This window comes from Camelus bactrianus, chromosome 22 (genome assembly GCF_048773025.1).
Source record: "Camelus bactrianus isolate YW-2024 breed Bactrian camel chromosome 22, ASM4877302v1, whole genome shotgun sequence".
Lineage (NCBI taxonomy): Eukaryota > Metazoa > Chordata > Mammalia > Artiodactyla > Camelidae > Camelus > Camelus bactrianus.
In genome coordinates this window covers 30,145,649-30,164,629 of record NC_133560.1, presented here as the reverse complement: position 1 = coordinate 30,164,629, position 18,981 = coordinate 30,145,649, and the positions used below count along the sequence as shown (strand labels likewise).

General features: G+C 55.3%; 2 protein-coding genes across 5 annotated transcripts in view; both read right to left on the bottom strand.

Annotated features, from left to right (window-relative positions):
• GNG7 (G protein subunit gamma 7) overlaps nt 1-10,043 on the bottom strand; it is a 128,122-nt gene extending 118,079 nt beyond the window's left edge. For 2 of the 4 annotated variants that reach the window (XM_074351190.1, XM_074351187.1), the window contains exon 1: nt 9,931-10,022. The gene's annotated coding sequence lies outside the window, so the exon portion shown is untranslated. Of the gene's footprint in view, nt 1-9,930 lie in introns of all 4 variants that reach the window. The other 2 variants (XM_074351185.1, XM_074351186.1) reach the window with 2 other exon arrangements.
• Nucleotides 10,044-12,093: 2,050 nt separating this feature from the next.
• Nucleotides 12,094-17,881, bottom strand: DIRAS1 (DIRAS family GTPase 1). The gene is made up of 2 exons (XM_074351184.1): nt 17,749-17,881; nt 12,094-15,074 (listed from the first exon to the last, which is right to left on the bottom strand). Exon 2 carries the CDS (start codon nt 15,005-15,007, stop codon nt 14,411-14,413), a length of 597 nt encoding a protein of 198 aa, XP_074207285.1. The 5' UTR covers nt 15,008-15,074; nt 17,749-17,881; the 3' UTR covers nt 12,094-14,410.
• Between the last annotated feature and the right edge of the window lie 1,100 nt (nt 17,882-18,981).

Here is an 18,981-nt window from a genome sequence, read left to right as displayed (position 1 = left end):
TATTGGCTTAGCCTAAGCCCCACTGCACAGCGAGGGAAGTGGGGGGCCCAGAGGTGAGGGGACTTCGCCAACTTGGAAATGAGAGATGGAGCGAGATGGGAACCCAGGGTTCCAAAACCCTGGTCCCGGGGCCTCTGTCGCCTGAAACCTGCACACACCTCCGAGGTTTCTGAACATCACCAGATGTGCTTTTGTTTTCTTTACGCAGCCCCTGAGAGACTCCTGGGACCCTCTTATGAGACAGACAGAGACAGACAGGAGCCAGCCTATTTTTTCAGACAATAAAAAAAATGCCCAGCGCATCCACAGAGCCCCACCCAGCTCCTCTTCCTCCCATCACCTCCTGCTGCCAACTATCGAAAATTCAAGTCAGAAAAAACTCTGTATTTCATTAAGTAGCAATTTGGAAAAGAAAATCCATTTCTCTCTGCTGTCTCGAATATTTAAAAATCAGCCTTGAAGAACTACTTTGACAGTTTCTCCTCCTAAAGACAAAGGCGCTTGTAAGTTCAGGGGGAGTTGAAGGAAGAGGCCTGGCCTGGGCGCCCAGCCAAGGAGAGGGGGCGTTAGCAACCCGCCTCTTGCCACCTTGCTCTGGGACGCTCCGCCTGGCAAACTGTGACCCTGGAACATCACTCTTAAAAAGCCCCATTGCCTGGCATTAAAAGGGTTTGTCTGAATGTGCATTCGGATGACCATTACTTCAGCGGGCTACTATTTCATTTTTACCTGCTTTTTCTGGTTTATTTTATAAAAGCTATGAGCACAGACTTTCATACATAGTTTCCCCTTTGAATGTCTTTAAGTAACATTATAATAAACATAACTAATATTTTGAATGTGACTTATTTTGAGCTATCAGGTACCACAGTTTGTCAATTCTAAGAGCCTGTTCTAAGACGCACGTCCCTTACATCTCGTGACACTAAGGAAAGGAAATGACCCGTTTCAGCACGGCACAACGCTGTGGGAAATAAAATCATTCCACACATTTGTTCCTAGATTGTTAACCCCCTGCTCAGCCAGAAGGCTGCGGAGTCCCCAACCAGGCTGCGTCGAGCAGCCCCTCGGCAGGTAAGTGCTGTTTGTTCTTCCAAAACTGGTGCTTAAATGAAGCCATAAAAGCTATGAAACCCCAAGTTCAAGTCCTAGCTTTGCCATGACCCCGTGAAACCTCTGGGCCTCAGTCTCCTCATCTGTAAATCACAAAAGCTGCACGAGGGGGTTGAAAGACTTTTTCTCCTAGGGGCCAGAGAATCGGTACTTCCTGCTTTGCGAGCCGCAGTTTCGAATGCAGCAGGGGAGCCGCCACAGGCAACATGCGAATGGATGCACGTGGGTCTGTGCCATGCCAAAAGGCTTTGTTTCTGGACACTGAAAGGTGAACGCTCCAGAATTTTCAGGTGACACAACATATTATGCTTCACTTGATTTTTTTCAACCATTTAAAAAATGTAAAAACCCTTTTTAGCTCAGGGGCCGTATAAAAAAGATTACGAGCCTGGATTTGGCCCATAAATCACGGCACCACTGAACTGGACGATCTCAGGGTCCTCCTGGAACGGACTTTCCGAGAAGCTCTGATTCCCAATCTGCATTTTCAACCAGCAGAGACTTCAGTAGCTCTAAAGGTGACCCTCAATGTGTCCAAATGTGAAGCTGCACTCACAGGCCTTCAGTTTTATCTTCTCCTAAAATTCCTCTCGTTCACGTCCTATACCTGCCATGTCCGGTGTGGCGGCCACTGGCCACGGGTGGCACTGAGCACGTGAAATGGGGCTCATTCTAAGATGTGAAAGTCTGTGAGGGCACAATACACATCAGATTCTGGAGACTGAATGAAAGAAGCAACGGAAACTAGCTCATTCATCCCTTCTTCAGGGTGATTATGTGATGAAAGGGTAATGTTTGGGATGTATCAGGTTGCATAAAATAGACCAATGAAATTAGTTTCACCTGTTTTACTGTTTGGACTGCAGCTACTCATTTAGAATTCCTCCTGAGGCATCCAGATGCCCCAGAAGCACGTGAAAAGATGCTCAACATCACTAATTATCAGAGAAGAGCAAATCACAACTACAATGAAGTACCACCTCACACCCATCAGAATGGCCATCACTAAAAATTTCACAAATGACAAATGCTGGAGAGGCTGTGGAGAAAAGGGAGCCCTCCTGCACTGCTGGTGAGAATGTAAATTGGTGCAGCCATTACAGAAAACAGTAAGGAGGTTCCTTAAAAAACTAAAAATAGACTTATCCTATGATCCAGCAGTCCCACTCCTGGGCATACGTCTGGAGAAGACTCTAATTTGAAAAGACACATGCACCCCTATGTTCACAGCAGCACTATTTACAACAGCCAAGACATGGAGACAGCCTAATGTCCATCGACAGATGACTGGGTAAAGAAGATGTGGTACATTTATACAATGAAATACTACTCAGCCATAAAAAAGAATGAAATAATGCCATCTGCAGCAACATGGATGGACCTAGAGATTATCATACTAAGTGAAATAAGTCAGAGAAAGACAAATATATCATATCACTTATATGTGGAATCTACCCAAAAAATGATACAGATTCTATTTATAAACCAAAAACAGACTCATGGACATAGAAAACAAACTGGCTACCAAAGGGGAAAGGGAAGGGAAGGATAAATTAGCGGTTGGGGATTAACAGACGCATACGTTACTGTATATAAAATAAACAAACAGCAAAGACCTACTACTGTATAGCACAGGGAACTATATTTGATTTCTTATAATAACCTATAATGGAAAAGAATCTGAAAAGAAAAAATATATATGTATGTATATGTGTAACTGAATCACTTTGCCGTACACCTGAAACTAACATTGTATATCAACTACACTTCACCAAAAGTTTTTTGAAAATAAAAAATAAAAAAATAAGACTACGCCTGAGGCTCCAATCCTGTTTCTATTGGGTGGGATCCGGGGAGGCTGCTCCACACTCCACAGCGCCCAGGACGCCCCCCCCCACCCCCCGCAAGAGAATGATCTGCCCCGAGAGTCCACAGCGCAGTAAGCAGAGGCCCTGCCTTGGTCAAACCCATCGCGTTACTAACAAGAACACTTCATGTTTATGGAGCTTTAGAATTCCCACGGCCTCCTTCTGGAGGTGGCTTGTTCGATCCTCACAACCTGGAAGGTGGCCGAGGCGGTGTTCCTGCCCAGTCTCAAATAATCAAGAGCTTCTCCGGGGCTGCGGGGTCACCTGGGACCTCCTCCACGTCCCTGTCCCCGTGGACTTGAAAACTCCCACTTCCTCCCAGGGGCCGAGTCAGGCCCAGAGTTCCCTATTTTCTATGAGATGGTGCAAATTTTTCCTTTTCTGGTGTAGAGAAAGAGGGCACAGGGGAAAGGGGAAGGGCCATCTGGCAACTAGGATCATGAAGCCCCAGAAAAGCTGACTGTCACCTGACGAGGGTGACCCCTTTTGAGGTAGTGTGTCTCCCTCCCCTAAGAGACCTCCCTGGGACCTGGGGATGGGACCTGACTTGGAAATGGCGCCTTTGCATGTGTCACTGAGTTAAAGCGAGGTCACGCTGGAGTCGGGTGGTCCTGGTCCAACGACGGGTGTCCTGTACACACATGAGACATGACAGATTCTCTCCTTGGCCAGATGAGACTCAGGTTACCTTGAACTTTCCAGGGAGGGGGGCCTTGACTTTTGGGTTTCTGCACTGTCCCATTTTAGCAAGAAGCCTGCTAAGTTGGTTGATCGAGACACCCCTATCCTGTGTGTCTGACCACTCCTGATCCCGCCCCCAGGGATGTCTGATGGCCAGCCTGTGCACACCAGGAGTCCTGTGAGGTCTGTTTAGCCAGAATCCCCCTTAAATTTCCTCTCAGCAACTTTCCCTCCACTGACCCCCGCTTGTCCACGCTGGAACCAGGGCTGAGCCCCATTCTACGTGGAAGTTTCTTTTCCCTGTTGCATTAGTTCCTGAGTAAAGTCTGGTTTTACCATTCTAACTACCGTCCAGCCCCGGCTTTGCTTTGATGGACACACAGGGTAACGGCCACGTGACAACAGAGGCAGAGACTGGAGTGATGTGTCTATATAAGCCAAGGGGCACCAAGGAATGCTGGAAACCTCCACCTTCCAGAAATGGAGAGAGGCAGGAAGGACCCTTCCCTGGAGCCCGGAGAGGGGAGTGAAGCTCGGCCACACCCTCGGTTTCAGACTTCTGGCCTCCAGGGCCGGGAGAAGACAGATTCCTGCGGCTAAAAGCCACCCAGTCTGCAGTGCTGTGTTATGGGGGCCCCAGGAAGTCAGGCAGGCAGTTAGGCAAGAACAAGGCTAGTGGGGCTGCGGCTGGACTCACCGACAGTCCCGGCACAGGCTCTGCATGGACTTGGCTGGATCCTTTCCTTCTTTGATTGCCCTGTGCTTTTTTGTCCACCACATTAAGGAGGTTCTTGAGGAGGCAGAGCAGGGGTCAGGGCCAGGACAACAAAGGACAAAAGATGTGACACGCAGTAACTGTCATGACGCAGAGCTGGCGGGCGGGTTTCAAATTCATCTGCACCCCAGATCCACCTGGCCCCTCGCCCAGGCGGAGAGCTCACGTGGACATACACGCACATCCACAGTTACGGTCAGGAAAAGCAGACTCTCGACTGACACACACCAGAGAGGGGTCATCTTTTGTACTTTATCATCTCCAAGTGGTTAACTTTCAGAAATTCCAAAGAAAGCAGCAATTTCTACATATCAGTTTCTCTCCTTCGGTGCCGCAACCTGGCATCAAGAGTGGGGGGGACGGGGAGGCTGCTCTCCACCCGGTGCCCGGGGTGGCCTGCACAGAGAATGACCTGCCCTAGTGTCCACGGTGACGCAGGGAGCAGGGGGCCTGCCCTAGATGTCAAGGAACAACCCACCCCACCTCTGCACACCCCCTTGACCTGTCCCCTGGCAAACTCCTCGGGGCGATCCTGCTCTCTGGCCTCTTCCCCTGAGGACTTATCCCCACCCCTCTGCCTCCTGGAAGATGTCTTACTGTCGTGGCACCTGTGGGGCTCTCGGAACACAGGCCTGGGCCCCCATCTCCGCCACCCCCGAGAACCCCGACTCAGAGGTCTGAGCCAGGGACAGCATGGCCCCGGGGCCCCCCAATCTCCCCATTGCCCCTTGCTCGCATACAAGCGTCTCATTCACATGGCGTTCCCGGCGCCTGGCACCCGGTCTGAGGCTTAAAATAGGCACACAACCAGCCTTTGTTGGGGAGAGGAAGGAAGGAAGGAAGGTTTCAGACAAAGGAGACAGCAAACTGCACCATCCAGGAAAGCTGGGGGTCTGTGCTGGGCGGGCGGCAGGGAGGAGCGGGAGGGGCCCTTACTGGAGTCAAAGTGAAGGACACTCCAAGGTTGGGGGGGGCAAGTCCCGGTGCCACCAGGGCCAAGGGAGCAATTTTTATTTTGTCAAGAGAGTGGCAAGATGGCGAAGGTGGCAGGGAAATGACAAACCGATCTTAGCTGTAGAGAGGATTCCAGTCGACCTACTGGAGCCAGAGAGAGTGAAGGCTGATCAGCCAGCAGGGATGCTCTGTGCACAAGAAGGTGAAGCATTTAACTCAAGGGGGGAAAACACGTGGCAGGAGAGAGAGGTAGAGCCGGAGGGCTGACACCCGACCTTCCTGATCTTCAGTTCAGTGGGCTGTCAAATGCCCAGGAAATAAGCCATTCCACAGCAGCCTGATTCTTCACCGCCAAAACGTGGGAGCAACCCAGATGCCCAGTGACGGGTGAGTGGATAAACACACATGGTCCCTCCACCCTCGGGAGCATCACTCAGCCACAAACAGGAGAGATGCCCTGACACCCGCTCCCACGTGGACGGACCCTGAAAACATGGTGCTCAGTGAGAGAAGTAGACACAGAAGGACACACAGCGTGTGAGTCCATGGATGTGAAACGTCCAGAAGAGGCCAGTCCCCAGACACAGGGAGGGGGCTCCTGGCTGTCAGGGGCTGGGGAGAGGGTGGGAGAGTGACTGTGAATGGGGATCAAGGATCTTACTGGGGTGATGGAAGGTTCTGAGACGGGTTTATGGAGATGGTTACACAACTTGATAAACTTACAAAAAACTGAACTGTGTGCTCAAAATGGAGGAGTTTTATGATGTGGCAATTGTACCTCAATTTAAAAAATAAAGAACAGTCAGACTTTTCCCCTTTGCAAGGTTCTCAATGAGACCCAGATCTATTTCTGGAAGAGTCTCAGAGCTGCCCACAAGCCCCCCTGCCCAAGAGCGGGCAGGACAAGATACAAGCCACAGGGTGGATGAGGAGGAGAGTGGACCCGAGTGCTCAGGACAAGTTGTCCCACCGTTTCAGTGGCCCGGTCTGGTCTCTGAGGTCTTCTGGGTGATGTGTAGCAAACACTTCTCTCCAGACCCTTAAGAGAAAGTGAGGGGCCACATCAAAGGGCAGCCCGAGAGAAGCAGGGAAACATGTGGTCCAGAGCTGTCAAAATGAACACTGAATGTCGCAAACCCTGACGTGGTCAAGGACATGAGACTTCACGGAGACAAGCCTTCCCAGAACAAAGACGCAGCCTGGGCGATCAATCTCGGTCTGCTCTGCTCAGTGAAGACGCAGCTCAGAGAAGTCTGTGTCAACACCCAGCAATCACGCAACTGTCCTAGGGAACCGTCCTCTCTAGAAAGCTCTGGAAAGTTCCATAGTCATGGAGGCCAGGCCCAACCACACTTTCCCGTAAGAAATGACAGATGAGCTTCAAGAACACAAATGTCCTAGGAAATACGATCTTAAAGACAATTGTTTGTTTCCAGATGCAAATGAGAAAACCCGTAGTAACACCTTGGATAGAAGAAGGTACCTGTTACACTGCTACCGGGTTTTCCAAAAAATGCCCCTATTCAGGAAGCACCAAGCTGAACCGTCTGTGCTGGGGTAATTCACATTCAGCTGCGTCCCTCTTCACACCATAGGGCCCCGGGCTTCAGGAAACGCAAACAAGAACAGGGGTGCACGGCTTCTGTCACATCTGTCACAGGTGTTTTCTAGGAGGCCAAGAATCACCCAAAGACCTCAAGCTTCTACAGAAGCCTCGTGCACTAGGTTACAACCAGGGAAACAAATCTCAGATGCAGGCATCCTTCTGTGCCTGCCACCGATCAGTTACTCCCGTATTCAAACTCAGTATAAGGGTTCAAAAGCCACACAAAAGACCCACCTAGAAAGAAGTCAGAATTTCTAAAATTCTAAAAGCAGTGTGAATTCTTTTTTTCTCCTCTCAAAATGAGAACACGAGATGACTTATAAACCAACTCAAATCTGAATAGCTGTACTTCCTAAGGATCATAGGCGAGATGTGATTTTTTTTTAATTTTTATTTCTTATTGAAGTGTAGTTGATTTACAATGTTAGTTTCAGGTGTACAGCAAAGCGACTCAGTTATACATACACATATATATATATTTTTTTCTGATTCTTTTCCATTATAGCTCATTACAAGAAATTGAATATAGTTCTCTGTGCTGTACAGTAGGTCCTCGTTGTTTACTTTATATCAGTAGTGTGTGTCTGTTAAGAGATGTGATCCTTCAAGCAGAAAATAACTTAGCTTTGTCTGGAAGAGGGGATCTCCACCAGAGGGTGATTCTGGCCCCTGGGAAAAGGGGGCACTGTCTGGGGACATCTGTAGTCTTCACAAATGGGGGTGCTCCCAGCATCCAGTGGATAGGGGCCAGGGATGCAGCTCCACACTCCACGGTGCCCAGGACAGCCTCCCATAGGGTGACCCAGACCCCCAGGCCAGCAGTACAAGGTCTGTCAGCAGTGCCCAGGAGGAAGACCCTGGTCCACCAAGTGAACTCAAGTTGTAAAGCTCGTATGTTTTAAGAGTGTATCATTGTGGCTCAATGGTCCCCTTCAGGGCACACATCCAAATGGCTCCTTTGGGGTACACCTAAATCAGAACGACCCAGGAAGATTTCTCTTAAATACATGTACTTGTTCCTTGACAAAGAGAATCCAGGCAGATCCTGGGAGATTTCTCTATTTTTTATTGTTGTCTTTCCCTAATTTTTTATAATATGAAGGGAAAAATTGCAGATTCTTTTTAAAAATCCCACAAGGGATTCTCATGTGCACCCCAAGACTGAGGGGCTGATGTCAAGCTCTAAGTGACTCCTCCCCTCCCCTCCCTGACAACCAGCAATTGTACCCACCCACCTTCCTCCCCCCTAAAAAACTTAATTTAGAACATTATTATCAATGCGCACGTACCCTCGGCATGTGCCAGGAGCTGGCTAGGTGCACGCATCCCCTCATTTGACCCTGGCAGCGATCCTGGGAGTGACCTGCTCCTGTTTTATTATTCCCATTTTACAGAGGAGTAGACTAACCCCCAGAGGCAGCACAGCCAAGCAGGCAGTAAGAGCTGAGGTTGGAATGCAGGCCCACCTTCTGAGGCCCACCACACTCTCAGTCTGTGCAAGACTTCAGCCCATAACTGAACAAGTTTGCGAACCTGGCCTTGGCCTCCCTGACTCCTAGCAACAGTGGAGGCTCTCAGCTGCGGCTCATCACATCTGTCTTCTCTCGCCCACCTTTCAGCCCCAGCAACCCCCGCTCCCCGGGAAAAATAAAGTGCCACCCACGTCCCTCAACATCCTTGTCCCCAAAACTCCCACTCTGATTCTTCGCTCCTGAGCCCAAAAATTCCTGAAAAATTCAGTCACCCACACGAGCCTTTCTCAGCTTCCCAAGACTTTCCCCTTTGCACCTGACGTCCCAGAAACAGACCTCGTGAAGTATGTCCAACACCCGTCTCCTCCAACTCTCTGCGTTGCCCACGGGTTTCTCCCTCAGGACCCCTTCTATACTCAATTATCAGCAGAAGTGGGGGCTGATTCCCCGCCACAATCCTCATAACTGACTTCTAACCAAGCCCCCATTTCCTCCTGAAGTCACCCTCCCGCAAAACACCTGTGTGAGTGGGGGGGTCTACCAGCCTCCATCCCACCTTCCTCCACCCCCCACTCCTATCTCATCACCCCCCTACTCCTAACTCTCCATTTCTCCCAATAGCCCCTGAGAGCCTTCTGAAAGGGGCCTGACCCCTACCTGCCTCCCCCAGCTCTCCCCAAACTCTGCTTTCAGGCCCTGTGCCAGCGCACTCTGACCCCGAGTTCCTCAATCACCCTCCCCAGCCGGCAGGACCCCCAACTCTATCGTAGTCGCCTCCCCAGCTAACCTCCAGCCCCAGGTCAGGCCCCCATCCCCAACTCCAGTGCCAGCCCCCACCTCCAGCCGGGACCCCCTGCCCAACCCCCACAACAGACCCTGACTCCCACCTCCAGCCTGGATCCCCACTCCTCCTTCAGTGGACCCCGGCCCCCAACTCCAGTCCGGATTCCCAGCCTCAGCCCCCTCCTCCTCAGCGGACTCTGACCCCCAACTCCTTCCGCAGTTGGCTCCCCAACTAACCTCGACCCCCAATCCCCAGCTCCGGCCTCCAACTCCAACCCAACTCCCCGGCCCCAGCCCCTCCCTTCACAGACCCCGACCCCCCACTCCAGTCCGGATTCCCAGCTTCAGTTCCTCCTCACAGACCCCCACCCCCAACTCTAACCTGGATCCCCGGCCCCAGCCGCTCCTCACAGACCTTGACCCTCAACTCCAGTCCGGATCTTCGGCCCCTCCTCAGCGGATCCCGACCCCCAAGCCCATTCAGGACCCCTGGCCGCCGCCCTCTCCTCACAGACCCCGACCCCCAACTCCGCCTGTAGCCAAATCCGAGCCGTTCCAGGACCCTCCAGCCCCGAGCCACGCAGGCCTACCGTCCTCCCCGGCCTGCACCCTGGACCCCCGGTGCCCGAGTCGGGGGCAGCGGATCTCGGCCTGAATCGCGGCCGCACGCTCCCTTACCTGCGCTCGGGCCAACACGGCCGCCTCAGCCCCGCCGCGCAGCCGAACCCACCGCGGGGCGCGCGAGCGCTCGCTCCCCTCCTACGGGGCGGGGCCAGCCGCGCGGGGGGCGGGCCCTGTCGGCCGGTATAGCCAATCGTGAGCCCCGGCGGCTGGAGCTTGGGCTGGGGGTGGGGCTCAGAGTAGGCAGCGGGGTAGGCTGCGCCTAGGCGAGGGGGCGGGGCGCGGGGCCCGGGAGGGGCCGGGAGGAGGAGCGCTGAGTGGCACCGCTGCTGGCCACCCGTAAGGGGAGAGCGCGCGGGGGGCGGGGCTATGCTAACACGTATAGTACGTACAATCGGTACTGTGTGGTGGACCCGGCGGCGGGGCGACAAGCCGATATTCAGAGGTGACTTGGTGACGTCAAGGAGGCGCGAGGCACTTGGCGAGTTCGAATCCTGGGCGGGCCGGGGGTTCAAATCCAATTCCTAGCTCACTTGCGGGGGAAGAATGTGCCCTCATAATCAGTCTCTTGACCTACAGAACAATAATAATTACTCCTTCTCTTTGAACGCCCTGCATAAGGCTAGGAGGCGAAATGATATTATCCCCATTTTACAGAGTTAGAAACTGAGTCTCAGAGAGGTTAAACCCAAAGTCATTCACCCAAGCCTGTCTCATAATTTTCAGGGTTTCTTACTATCTAAACCCCTGGGCTTTGATTGTGAAATGCAGATTCCTGGGCCCCCATCCAGAACGAATGAACCAGGATCCTGAAGAAAACCTGACCCCTGGAATGTTCATTTTGAACATGCTCTCATGGTGATGTTGGGAAACCATTGGTATGTCTTCAAAATCATCCAGTTGTCATGGAGAGGACAGTTTCTTACACAGGAAGATGGAGACACCATATTCTGAAACTTCAAGAACTTTGTGCAACACTGTTACTCTGTGATCTGAGCTGCTGGCCTCCTAGTTGGGCTCCCCTGCCAGGGCTGCTGTCATCCCCACAGCAAACTCCCTTGCTCACCTCCTGCAATGCACAAAGAACCAGATGCCTGGGAACAGCATGGCATCTCACTCCTCAGCTCAGTCCCAGAGGAGGAATTACTGTTTGAATAAGGGTTGCATACTGGTGGCCCCTGGACAAGCTGTGGCCCAATATCCTGTAAAAATTCTAACTGCGTTGCTGACATTTAAAAATCAGGATGTTGGGGGAGGGTATAGCTCAGGGGTCCTGCTTAGCATGCACGAGGTCCTGCGTTCAATCCCCAGAAACTCCATTAAGCAAGCAAACAAGAAAGAAATCTCATTACCTCCCCCCCACCAAAAAAAATTTTTTTTAATAAAAATAAAAATCAGGATGCTTCACAAAAAGAAATCCAAATTTCCAGGTGTTCTTAAAAAGTCAGAAGAACTGGCGATTCCTGCAGCAGTTGCATGAAGTGGCTGAGGGTACTTCACTCAAGGTCTCCTTAGTGACCCCAAAGACAGATTAGGGCAAGGCTGGGGCAAGGCATGTGGGGTGTCCCAAAACAAATAAAAGCACTCACTATCAAGATAAACACTATGTTAATGCCGTAGGTTAAAATTTCAAAATAAATACATAAATAATCCATGATGAACAAAATATCAGAATTGTAAAGAAAAACAAGATCTGGTTCTGCACTTATGCAAACAAATTCCCTTGCTTTTCCCTACCCCTGGCCCTGTCAGATCCTGTCTTTATTTCAAATATTTATGTTTTGTTCATCATGGCTTCCTTTGCATTAAATATTGCATTAAAATAACGTAACTGAACGTCTAAGATTTTGGCACCGGTGGCAGGAGAGTACCTTGCTCTCCTCACCCTAGTCCCAGCCTTGCTTATAAATTTGCAAATCCCGCCCTGAGCCATTTAGCAGATGGGAAAACTGAGGCCCTGCAGTTTTCCCCTCAAGTAATATGGGGCTCATAGTGCCTGCATGATGCCTTCCACTGGCTCTAGTAAGTACAGGGTCTGGCAGGGCCTGTGAGATTTCTTGCGGGGGCTCCGTGGGAGGGGCCCTGAAATGTTCCCACGATGCCCAAGAGTCCCCCTTACAAAAGTCCAAACTCTTCTCACAGACCCATCCCTCACTTCCCATCCTTTGCAGGTGGCCAGCTGACCTCCCCACCCCAAAGAAGGCACACTGGTGCAGGAGGCAGGATCCACGTCTTTATTGCAGGAAGACTATTTCTAGAGGGAATGTTACACAGACCCCACAATGGGGAGTTGGGGCACCCACATGCGAGGGGGAGGGGGCAGGGGCACACAAGCATGGCCTGGTACGGTCACCAGACCCAGGGATGCCGAGGCAGGACGGGCCAACAGCTGGGGGGGGGCCCTGGTCCTCTCCTGCTGCGGAACCCCTCTCTCCTCCAGGGTCAGGGCAGGGCCTAGGGCAGCAGAGGCCTGGAGGTGGGCAGGGCCCCAGGGAGATTGTGCTATCAGGGTGTGTCCCTGAGAATGGTCCCTGCCCAGCCCCACTTTCTCCGGCACCTTCAGTGGGGAGGGGCCAACACCAGTTGCTGGTGGGTCCTGGACCCATCAGGATAAAGGTACTCAGCTGTGCTTAGATAAGATGCTACCAATTCTTCTGAGGGCCTGTCCACACGCCAGGTGGGGACACACGCATGCACGTGCACATATACACACAGCGTGCCCAGTAAATATTTGAGGAATGAAAAGCCCCACAAACACAGAGGGGAGAAAATACACTGCTACCAAGATGGACACAAACAGTCTCTCTTGCCTACACAAAGCGCGTGGTCACCTGGCTACAGCCCCGTGGCCTCTCTACCACACACGCATCTAGCTTCCTGATGCCTAGTGACACCAGTGCTGCCCGTAGCCCCAGGGAGAGGCCCAGAAGGCAGGCAGCTGAGCCCCCGTCCTAAGACCGCAGGCAACTGAATGCTGCCCACAAGCACGTGAGCCGCGATGCAGATCCTTCCCCAGGCAGGCCTTCGGATGAGACCACAGCTCGGCGGTACTGATCACTGCCTTGTGCTGAGAGCATACACGTATGCTGTTTCGAGCTGCCGAGTTTGTGGTTGCGTGTCGCCTAGCAACGGCTGATGCATACAGGTGGTGAGCTGAGAGCCACCTCGCTCCAGAGTGAAGCCAGCGCAGTGTGCCTCAGACAGGCAGGATCAACAAGCCTACAGAGGATCCCCGCTAAATCACATCACCCCCCCCCCAAAATGCAGCTGCTCACGGTCGTATTCTCGCGGGTGCAAAGGCTCACACATCCCAAGTGTCCAGTCTTGTTGGCAACCACATGACCTGCCCCTATGTTCACCCTACACTGTTACTACACATTGACTGTCACACAAACACACACACACACAGGGGCCCCCACACAAGCTTAGACACAAGCCATCCGCCCAGCACACTGAGGTGCCCAGTACGTCATCCCAGACCCCCTCCACCACTGCCACACTGCCACCCAGGCCTATAGGGCACCTTCATACTTGTCCCAGGTCCCACCGGTGTGGCATCATCTAGACACTCTCACAGAAACACTTAGAATCTCACTGTGGTGGACACATCCTGACTCCAGGACACCCGCATTCCTGGGCGGTCCCCCCCGGGGCCCAAGAGGAGGGAGGAAGCAGGCCGGGCAACGGTTTGCCTCCAACGACCCCCAGCACCTCGGGTCCCTGCCCCGGCTCAGTGGTGACAAGCTGTACCCATCTCTGTCTGCGCGCTGTGGTTGGGAAGCTCCTCCATATTCGCTCCGGACAGTCCCCTGGAGTTGTGCTGTGGCCATCGGCTAGTCCTGGGCCTCCCCTGCCTGCCCCCAGGCCCAGGCCGGGTGAGGAGTGGGACTCCGGGCCGGTGGAGCACTGCTGTGGGCCCTGCGGTTATTGCCTGGCAGCCGGAGACCCAGCCCACAAGGATCCCACCAAGCTGTGGAGACTGAGGGTGAAGGGGGTGGTCTGGAACCTGGGGGGGGAGGCACAGGCCGGAGGCCACGAGGGATGAAAGGGGGTGGATGTTAAACACCAAATAGGAGAAAATAAAGTCTGAAGTCTATGTGCATTTCCACTCCCTTCTCCCCATCAAGGTCACAGTGATCTAATGAGGGGCAGGGTGCAGGTCCGGCTCAGGGTGCCCAAGGGAAGGGGTCAGAGGTGAGGGTCCTCGGAGACACCATGACCAGCATCTTCATTTCTGACGGGGACAGGGAGCTTCCCCATTTTCCCATGTGCAGATCAAGGGGGCCACCTCCAGCACTTGGCTTTGGGGGTACAGACAGGATGGGGAGCAAAGATGGTGGGGAGGAAGGCAGAGCCGTGGGACAGAGCCGGGTTGGAGTCCCAGGTCTGCCATGGGCTCACTGGGGCCTCAGGTTCCTCGCCAGAGATGCTGGAGGAAGGAAGAGAAGTGGGAGAGATGAGAGGGAGAGGGGAGGAGGAGGAGGACCACCGGGAGGCCTGGGCCAGGGCAGCGGGGCGCCTACACGGGGCGCTGGGCTCACATGAGGATGCATTTGCCCTTGATGCGGTCTGTCCTCTTCTGTTTGCTGGAGCGCTTGCCGTCGATGTTGAGGCTCATGTTCCGGCGTGTCTCCAGCGTGAGCAGCTCCTGGAAGAGCTCCTTGACGTTGTAGTTCATCTTGGCCGACGTCTCCATGAAGGCGCACTTCCACTCCTGGGCCACGGCCTGTGCCTCGCGGGTGTCCACCTCCCGCTGCGTCTCGTCACACTTGTTGCCCACCAGCATGACCGGGATGTCCTCCACGCTGCCCTTGATCTGCACAATGAGCTTGTAGATGGGGCCCAGCTCCTCCAGCGACTGCTTGCTGGTGACGGAGAAGACCAAGATGAAGGCGTGGCCCTTGGAAATAGATAGCCGCTGCATGGCTGGGAACTGGTGGCTGCCCGTGGTGTCGGTGATCTGCAGCGTGCACACGCTCTTGTCACAGCTGATGACCTGCCGGTAGGTGTCCTCAATGGTGGGGATGTAGGTGTCCCGGAACGTGCCCTTGACAAAGCGCAGCACCAGCGAGCTCTTGCCCACTCCGCCTGCCCCGAACACCACCACTCGGTAGTCGTTGCTCTGCTCAGGCATCTTCTGCGTGGGGGAGGGGGTCGGGGCCGGGAGGGCTCGCGCGGGCTGCTAGAACCCCGGACCAACCCTGCACAGAGAGGAGTGTCAGACGCAAAGGCCACTTGTAGGGAGGGAGGGGATGGGAGGGGCGGCTTCTTGGAGGAGGCGGCATTTCTCTTGTGGCCCCAGGGAAGACTTCCCTGGTGGATTTGCCAGACTTTGTAGTTCTGTCCTGCATGTAGGCTTGGAGCCAGCCCCCTCTGCCTGCTTCCCTTGAAACGAAATCTGGGAGGAGATGGGGGGATTCTGGGCTGGAAGAGCTGTGGAGATGCCAGCATGGGGTGCCCTCCAACTCCTTTCTCCACCTACACACTCCCCTACGCCCTCCCATAGGCAGCACCAGCTTTTTTTTTTTTTCCTTTCTTCCCAGTAGGCCTGGCTCTGTGACCTGGGCACATTCATTTGCCACCCTGACCCTCAGTTTTCTCCTCTGCAGAATAAGTAAAACGGGGCCTCTCTCCAACAATCGCAGGCTCCCTGCTCAACCCCCCAGCCCAGAGGCTCCTAAACCTCAGGGGAGCTGTGTGGTGGGGTGTCTTTAAGATGCAGATTGCAGGGCCTCACCCCTGGAATTGATGAACCCTTTGGTCCAGGGCCACAGCCCTAGGAACCAGCATTTTAAAACTGCTCCCCTCCCCTCTCTGCTCTCATCCTGGAAGTGTGATCCTGGGGCTGGAGGTCAGAGAATTTGCAAATCTCAAAGGAGGTTTCCCATAGCAGCCCAGGCTGTAGATGAGGAAACTAAAAGTTAGCCTCAAGAGAAAAAGCCCCACTCCCTGAACGCCAAACCCAGGCTGTGGTCTGGCCCGCCCTGGCCTCCTGTTCGGGTCTGATGTGTCTGTAGGAACAGAATCCCCTGGGAGAGGGATTCAACAGAATTCCTCTCTTTCCTCCCCTGTGCTCAGAGAAGTCCAGTAACCTCAGGAGGTCACACAGCAGAGCAGATCCTGAACTGATGGAGGTGGGGGAAAACCGGGGGCTGGGGGTGGGAAGGCCAGAGGTCTGTCCCCAGCATCTGTGTCCTTATTTACAGAAACATGAGAGACCCCTTCTATGCCTCCTCCTCAGCCAGCTCTGAGGGTCCTTCAGCATGGGCGGGGGGGTGGGGGGTGTCTCTGGCGGGAGGGAGAAGAGAGGGCAAGACTGCACCCTGGCCGCGCCGCCTCCCGCAGGTGTGCGTGCGGGAGTGTGAGCCAGATGCGACGGTGTGAGCCTGGCAGTGAAAACCCAGGCAAGTCAACGGTGTCCCCGAGCCTAGGTGTCCTCAGTGAAGACGGACATGATAAGGGCCCAGTGTACAAGGCACTTGGCTGGTGGTGGGATGGGAAGTCGTGTTCTGACCAATCTAAAGTATCAGGTTTGTTAGAAAAAGACGTACGATGAAGGTAATGGCCGACAGGTACCCAACAAGTAACGTGCCCAGCAAACTTGCGGGAGGGAGCTTTAGCAGTTCTAACTCACTGCGGACCAGTAGGCACATCGGTGACATGCACAGCCTGGGAGGAGGTTGGGGGGTTGGCAGGGCTGCCAGTCTGCTCTGCAGTCACTGCCCTTTCCTGGGCAGGCACTCCGAGAAGCGGGCACACCAGTGTGCAGCCAGGCAGTGCTGTGACCGGCTGGGGAACCTGGGCTGGCTGGTCACCATCCAATCTGCCGCCCCAGACCCAGTGCTCACCTTGCTCTGGGCGCAGACCCCCAGGCACGGCTCCAGGACTTCAGCAGGGTGTCTTCCAGGAGGGGACCCCCGACTAGGAGCCCTCATTCAATAACCCCCAAGCCCATGCTGGGAACCCACCGGGTGCTGTTTGAATCCCACCCTCTCCTCCCATGGGCTGGGGGAGGGGGAGGGGTTGTGGGCACTGAGGCTCAAAAGGGGGTGGCATGGGCTCAAGGTCACAGCAGGGAGGTGGCAGAGCAGAGAGGGATTTGAACCCAGCCCTGGTTGGTTACAAAACTGGGAGTCCTTCTGCTGTGCAAAGCCGACCATCCTGAGACTCCCGGGCCAGACAAACCTCCCCATCCTGGGTCCCCGGAGCCCAGTGCTGCCAGGAGGTTGGAGCGACCTCAGGTGCAAGAAAGCAGGCCCTGACCCAGGCAGGGGAGGGCCTGGGGGCACAGGAGGCCTGCCCCAGACTCTGACCTAGGGATCCCCTGACCAGTGGGGGATTGATGAGCCAGGGCCTGCTCTAGGAGGCCTGTGGGAGGGGAGGGACACCCCGGGGGCCAGCCCATGGGCTCCCCTCGGCCCAAGCAGGATCTAATTGGTGGGGGAGGGGGAGCCCACCAGGGGAGGGGCTCCTGGGTGAGCGGCTTGGCTTGGCTGAGGGAGCGGGAGGACGAAGGGGATGTGTGGTGGGGGCAGACGGGCCCAAGGCCCACCTGACTCCTCGTGAAGTGGCCCTGAGAGCGGACGGAGAGTGAGGCTGCGGTGGGCCGGAGGAGGGGCTGGCTCGGCCGAAGAGCTCCCCGTTAGTACGGTGGGCGGAGGGGGGCGGCAGGGAGGGAGCTGTCCAAGGTGGACGCGCGGAGGACGGCCGGGCCAGGGACCCGCCGGGCTGGGGAGGGGGTTCCGGCGGAGGGCTCGGCGTGGGGGAGGAGGGTGGGGCTCGGACAAAGGAGGGGCGCTCAGGGAAAGGACCCGCGGGCCTCCAGGGGGCATGCAGCGTGCCCCGGCGCCCCGGCCCCCCGCCCCAGCCACCTACCTGGGCGCTCGTCCCTGCGGCGCCGCCGCGGCTGCTGCTGGCCGGTTCCGTGTCCGCTCCGGCGCCGCCGCCCCCCGCACGCCCGCCGCCGCCCGCCCGAGCTGCCGCCGCCGCCGCCGCCGCCGCCGCCGCCGCCGTCGCGCCCGCGCCCGTCCCCGCCCGTCCCCGCCCGCCGCCGGGCGCCGCGCTCCGCCCCTCCCCCGGGACCCGCGCCCCCCGCCAAGGTCACCGCGACCCCGCGCCCCGCCGCGTGCGTGCAGCTCCTCTTGGACCCCCACCCCGGGCCCCTGCCCAGCACCCCCGCCAGGACACCGCTGGGACACCTCCGGCACCCCACCTGGTGTACACACGGTCCTGCCGGGGGCACAGTGGGACTGGGGTTATCCACCAGTAAGCTGGCGCATCCCAGGGTCACCCAGCAGCCAGCGGCTGGGCTAGAGTGGTGCAGAGCTCAGGTCACCCAGGAGAAAAGAGAAGGGGCCAGTTAGCAGAACTGCAAATAAGGAGACTGGAGGGCAGAATGAGATACCCTTGGGTTGGTGGGGTAGTGTTCCAGCACAGGGCCCCCCATGGGGGAGGGTGCACTGGCAGAATGAACAGATGTATGAGAAGGCAGAGGTGGTCCAAAGGGGCGTGCGGCAAGGGGGTGTACCTGGAGACTGGTCCCCATCCCAGGGCCTTCGTCCCGGCAGGGGTGGGACTTGGTGTGGGCTTGTGCCCCTAAGGGGAGTCCACTGAGGCAGAGTCTGGAGGGGCATTTGAAGGTCGAGCGGTAAACAAAGGGGGCCAAGGGGTCTGGGTTTGCAATTTTCTGGTAGGAAAACATTATCTTCCTCCAAGAGGAGTTGTCTCTAAGAATAAATGTTTGCCTTTGGGACGCATCTGTGCATTTGATGTCTGTGTGTCCACATTTAAGCTAACAGGATAACATCACCCCTCACTCCTGAAGACTCAGAGGTCAGAGACGCATCTCAGAGAAGATGGGGCTTTGGGGAGCAGCAACAGGACCAGGGGTGAGTGTGAGGCTGCCCCAGGGCCCAAGCCTGTTAGAGGAAGGTGCCCTTGATGGGGAGGCTGACACTAAGGCCCCACAAGGAGGGTCAGAGCAGCTGGAGGGTGAAAGAGGCCCTTTGTCAGGTGGTGAGTTCCCCGTCATGAGGTGCGTGAGCAGATGGTGGGCTGGAGTCCAAGGGCCCCTCTGGCTCTTGGCCCCTTGAACCTTGCTGGTCCACC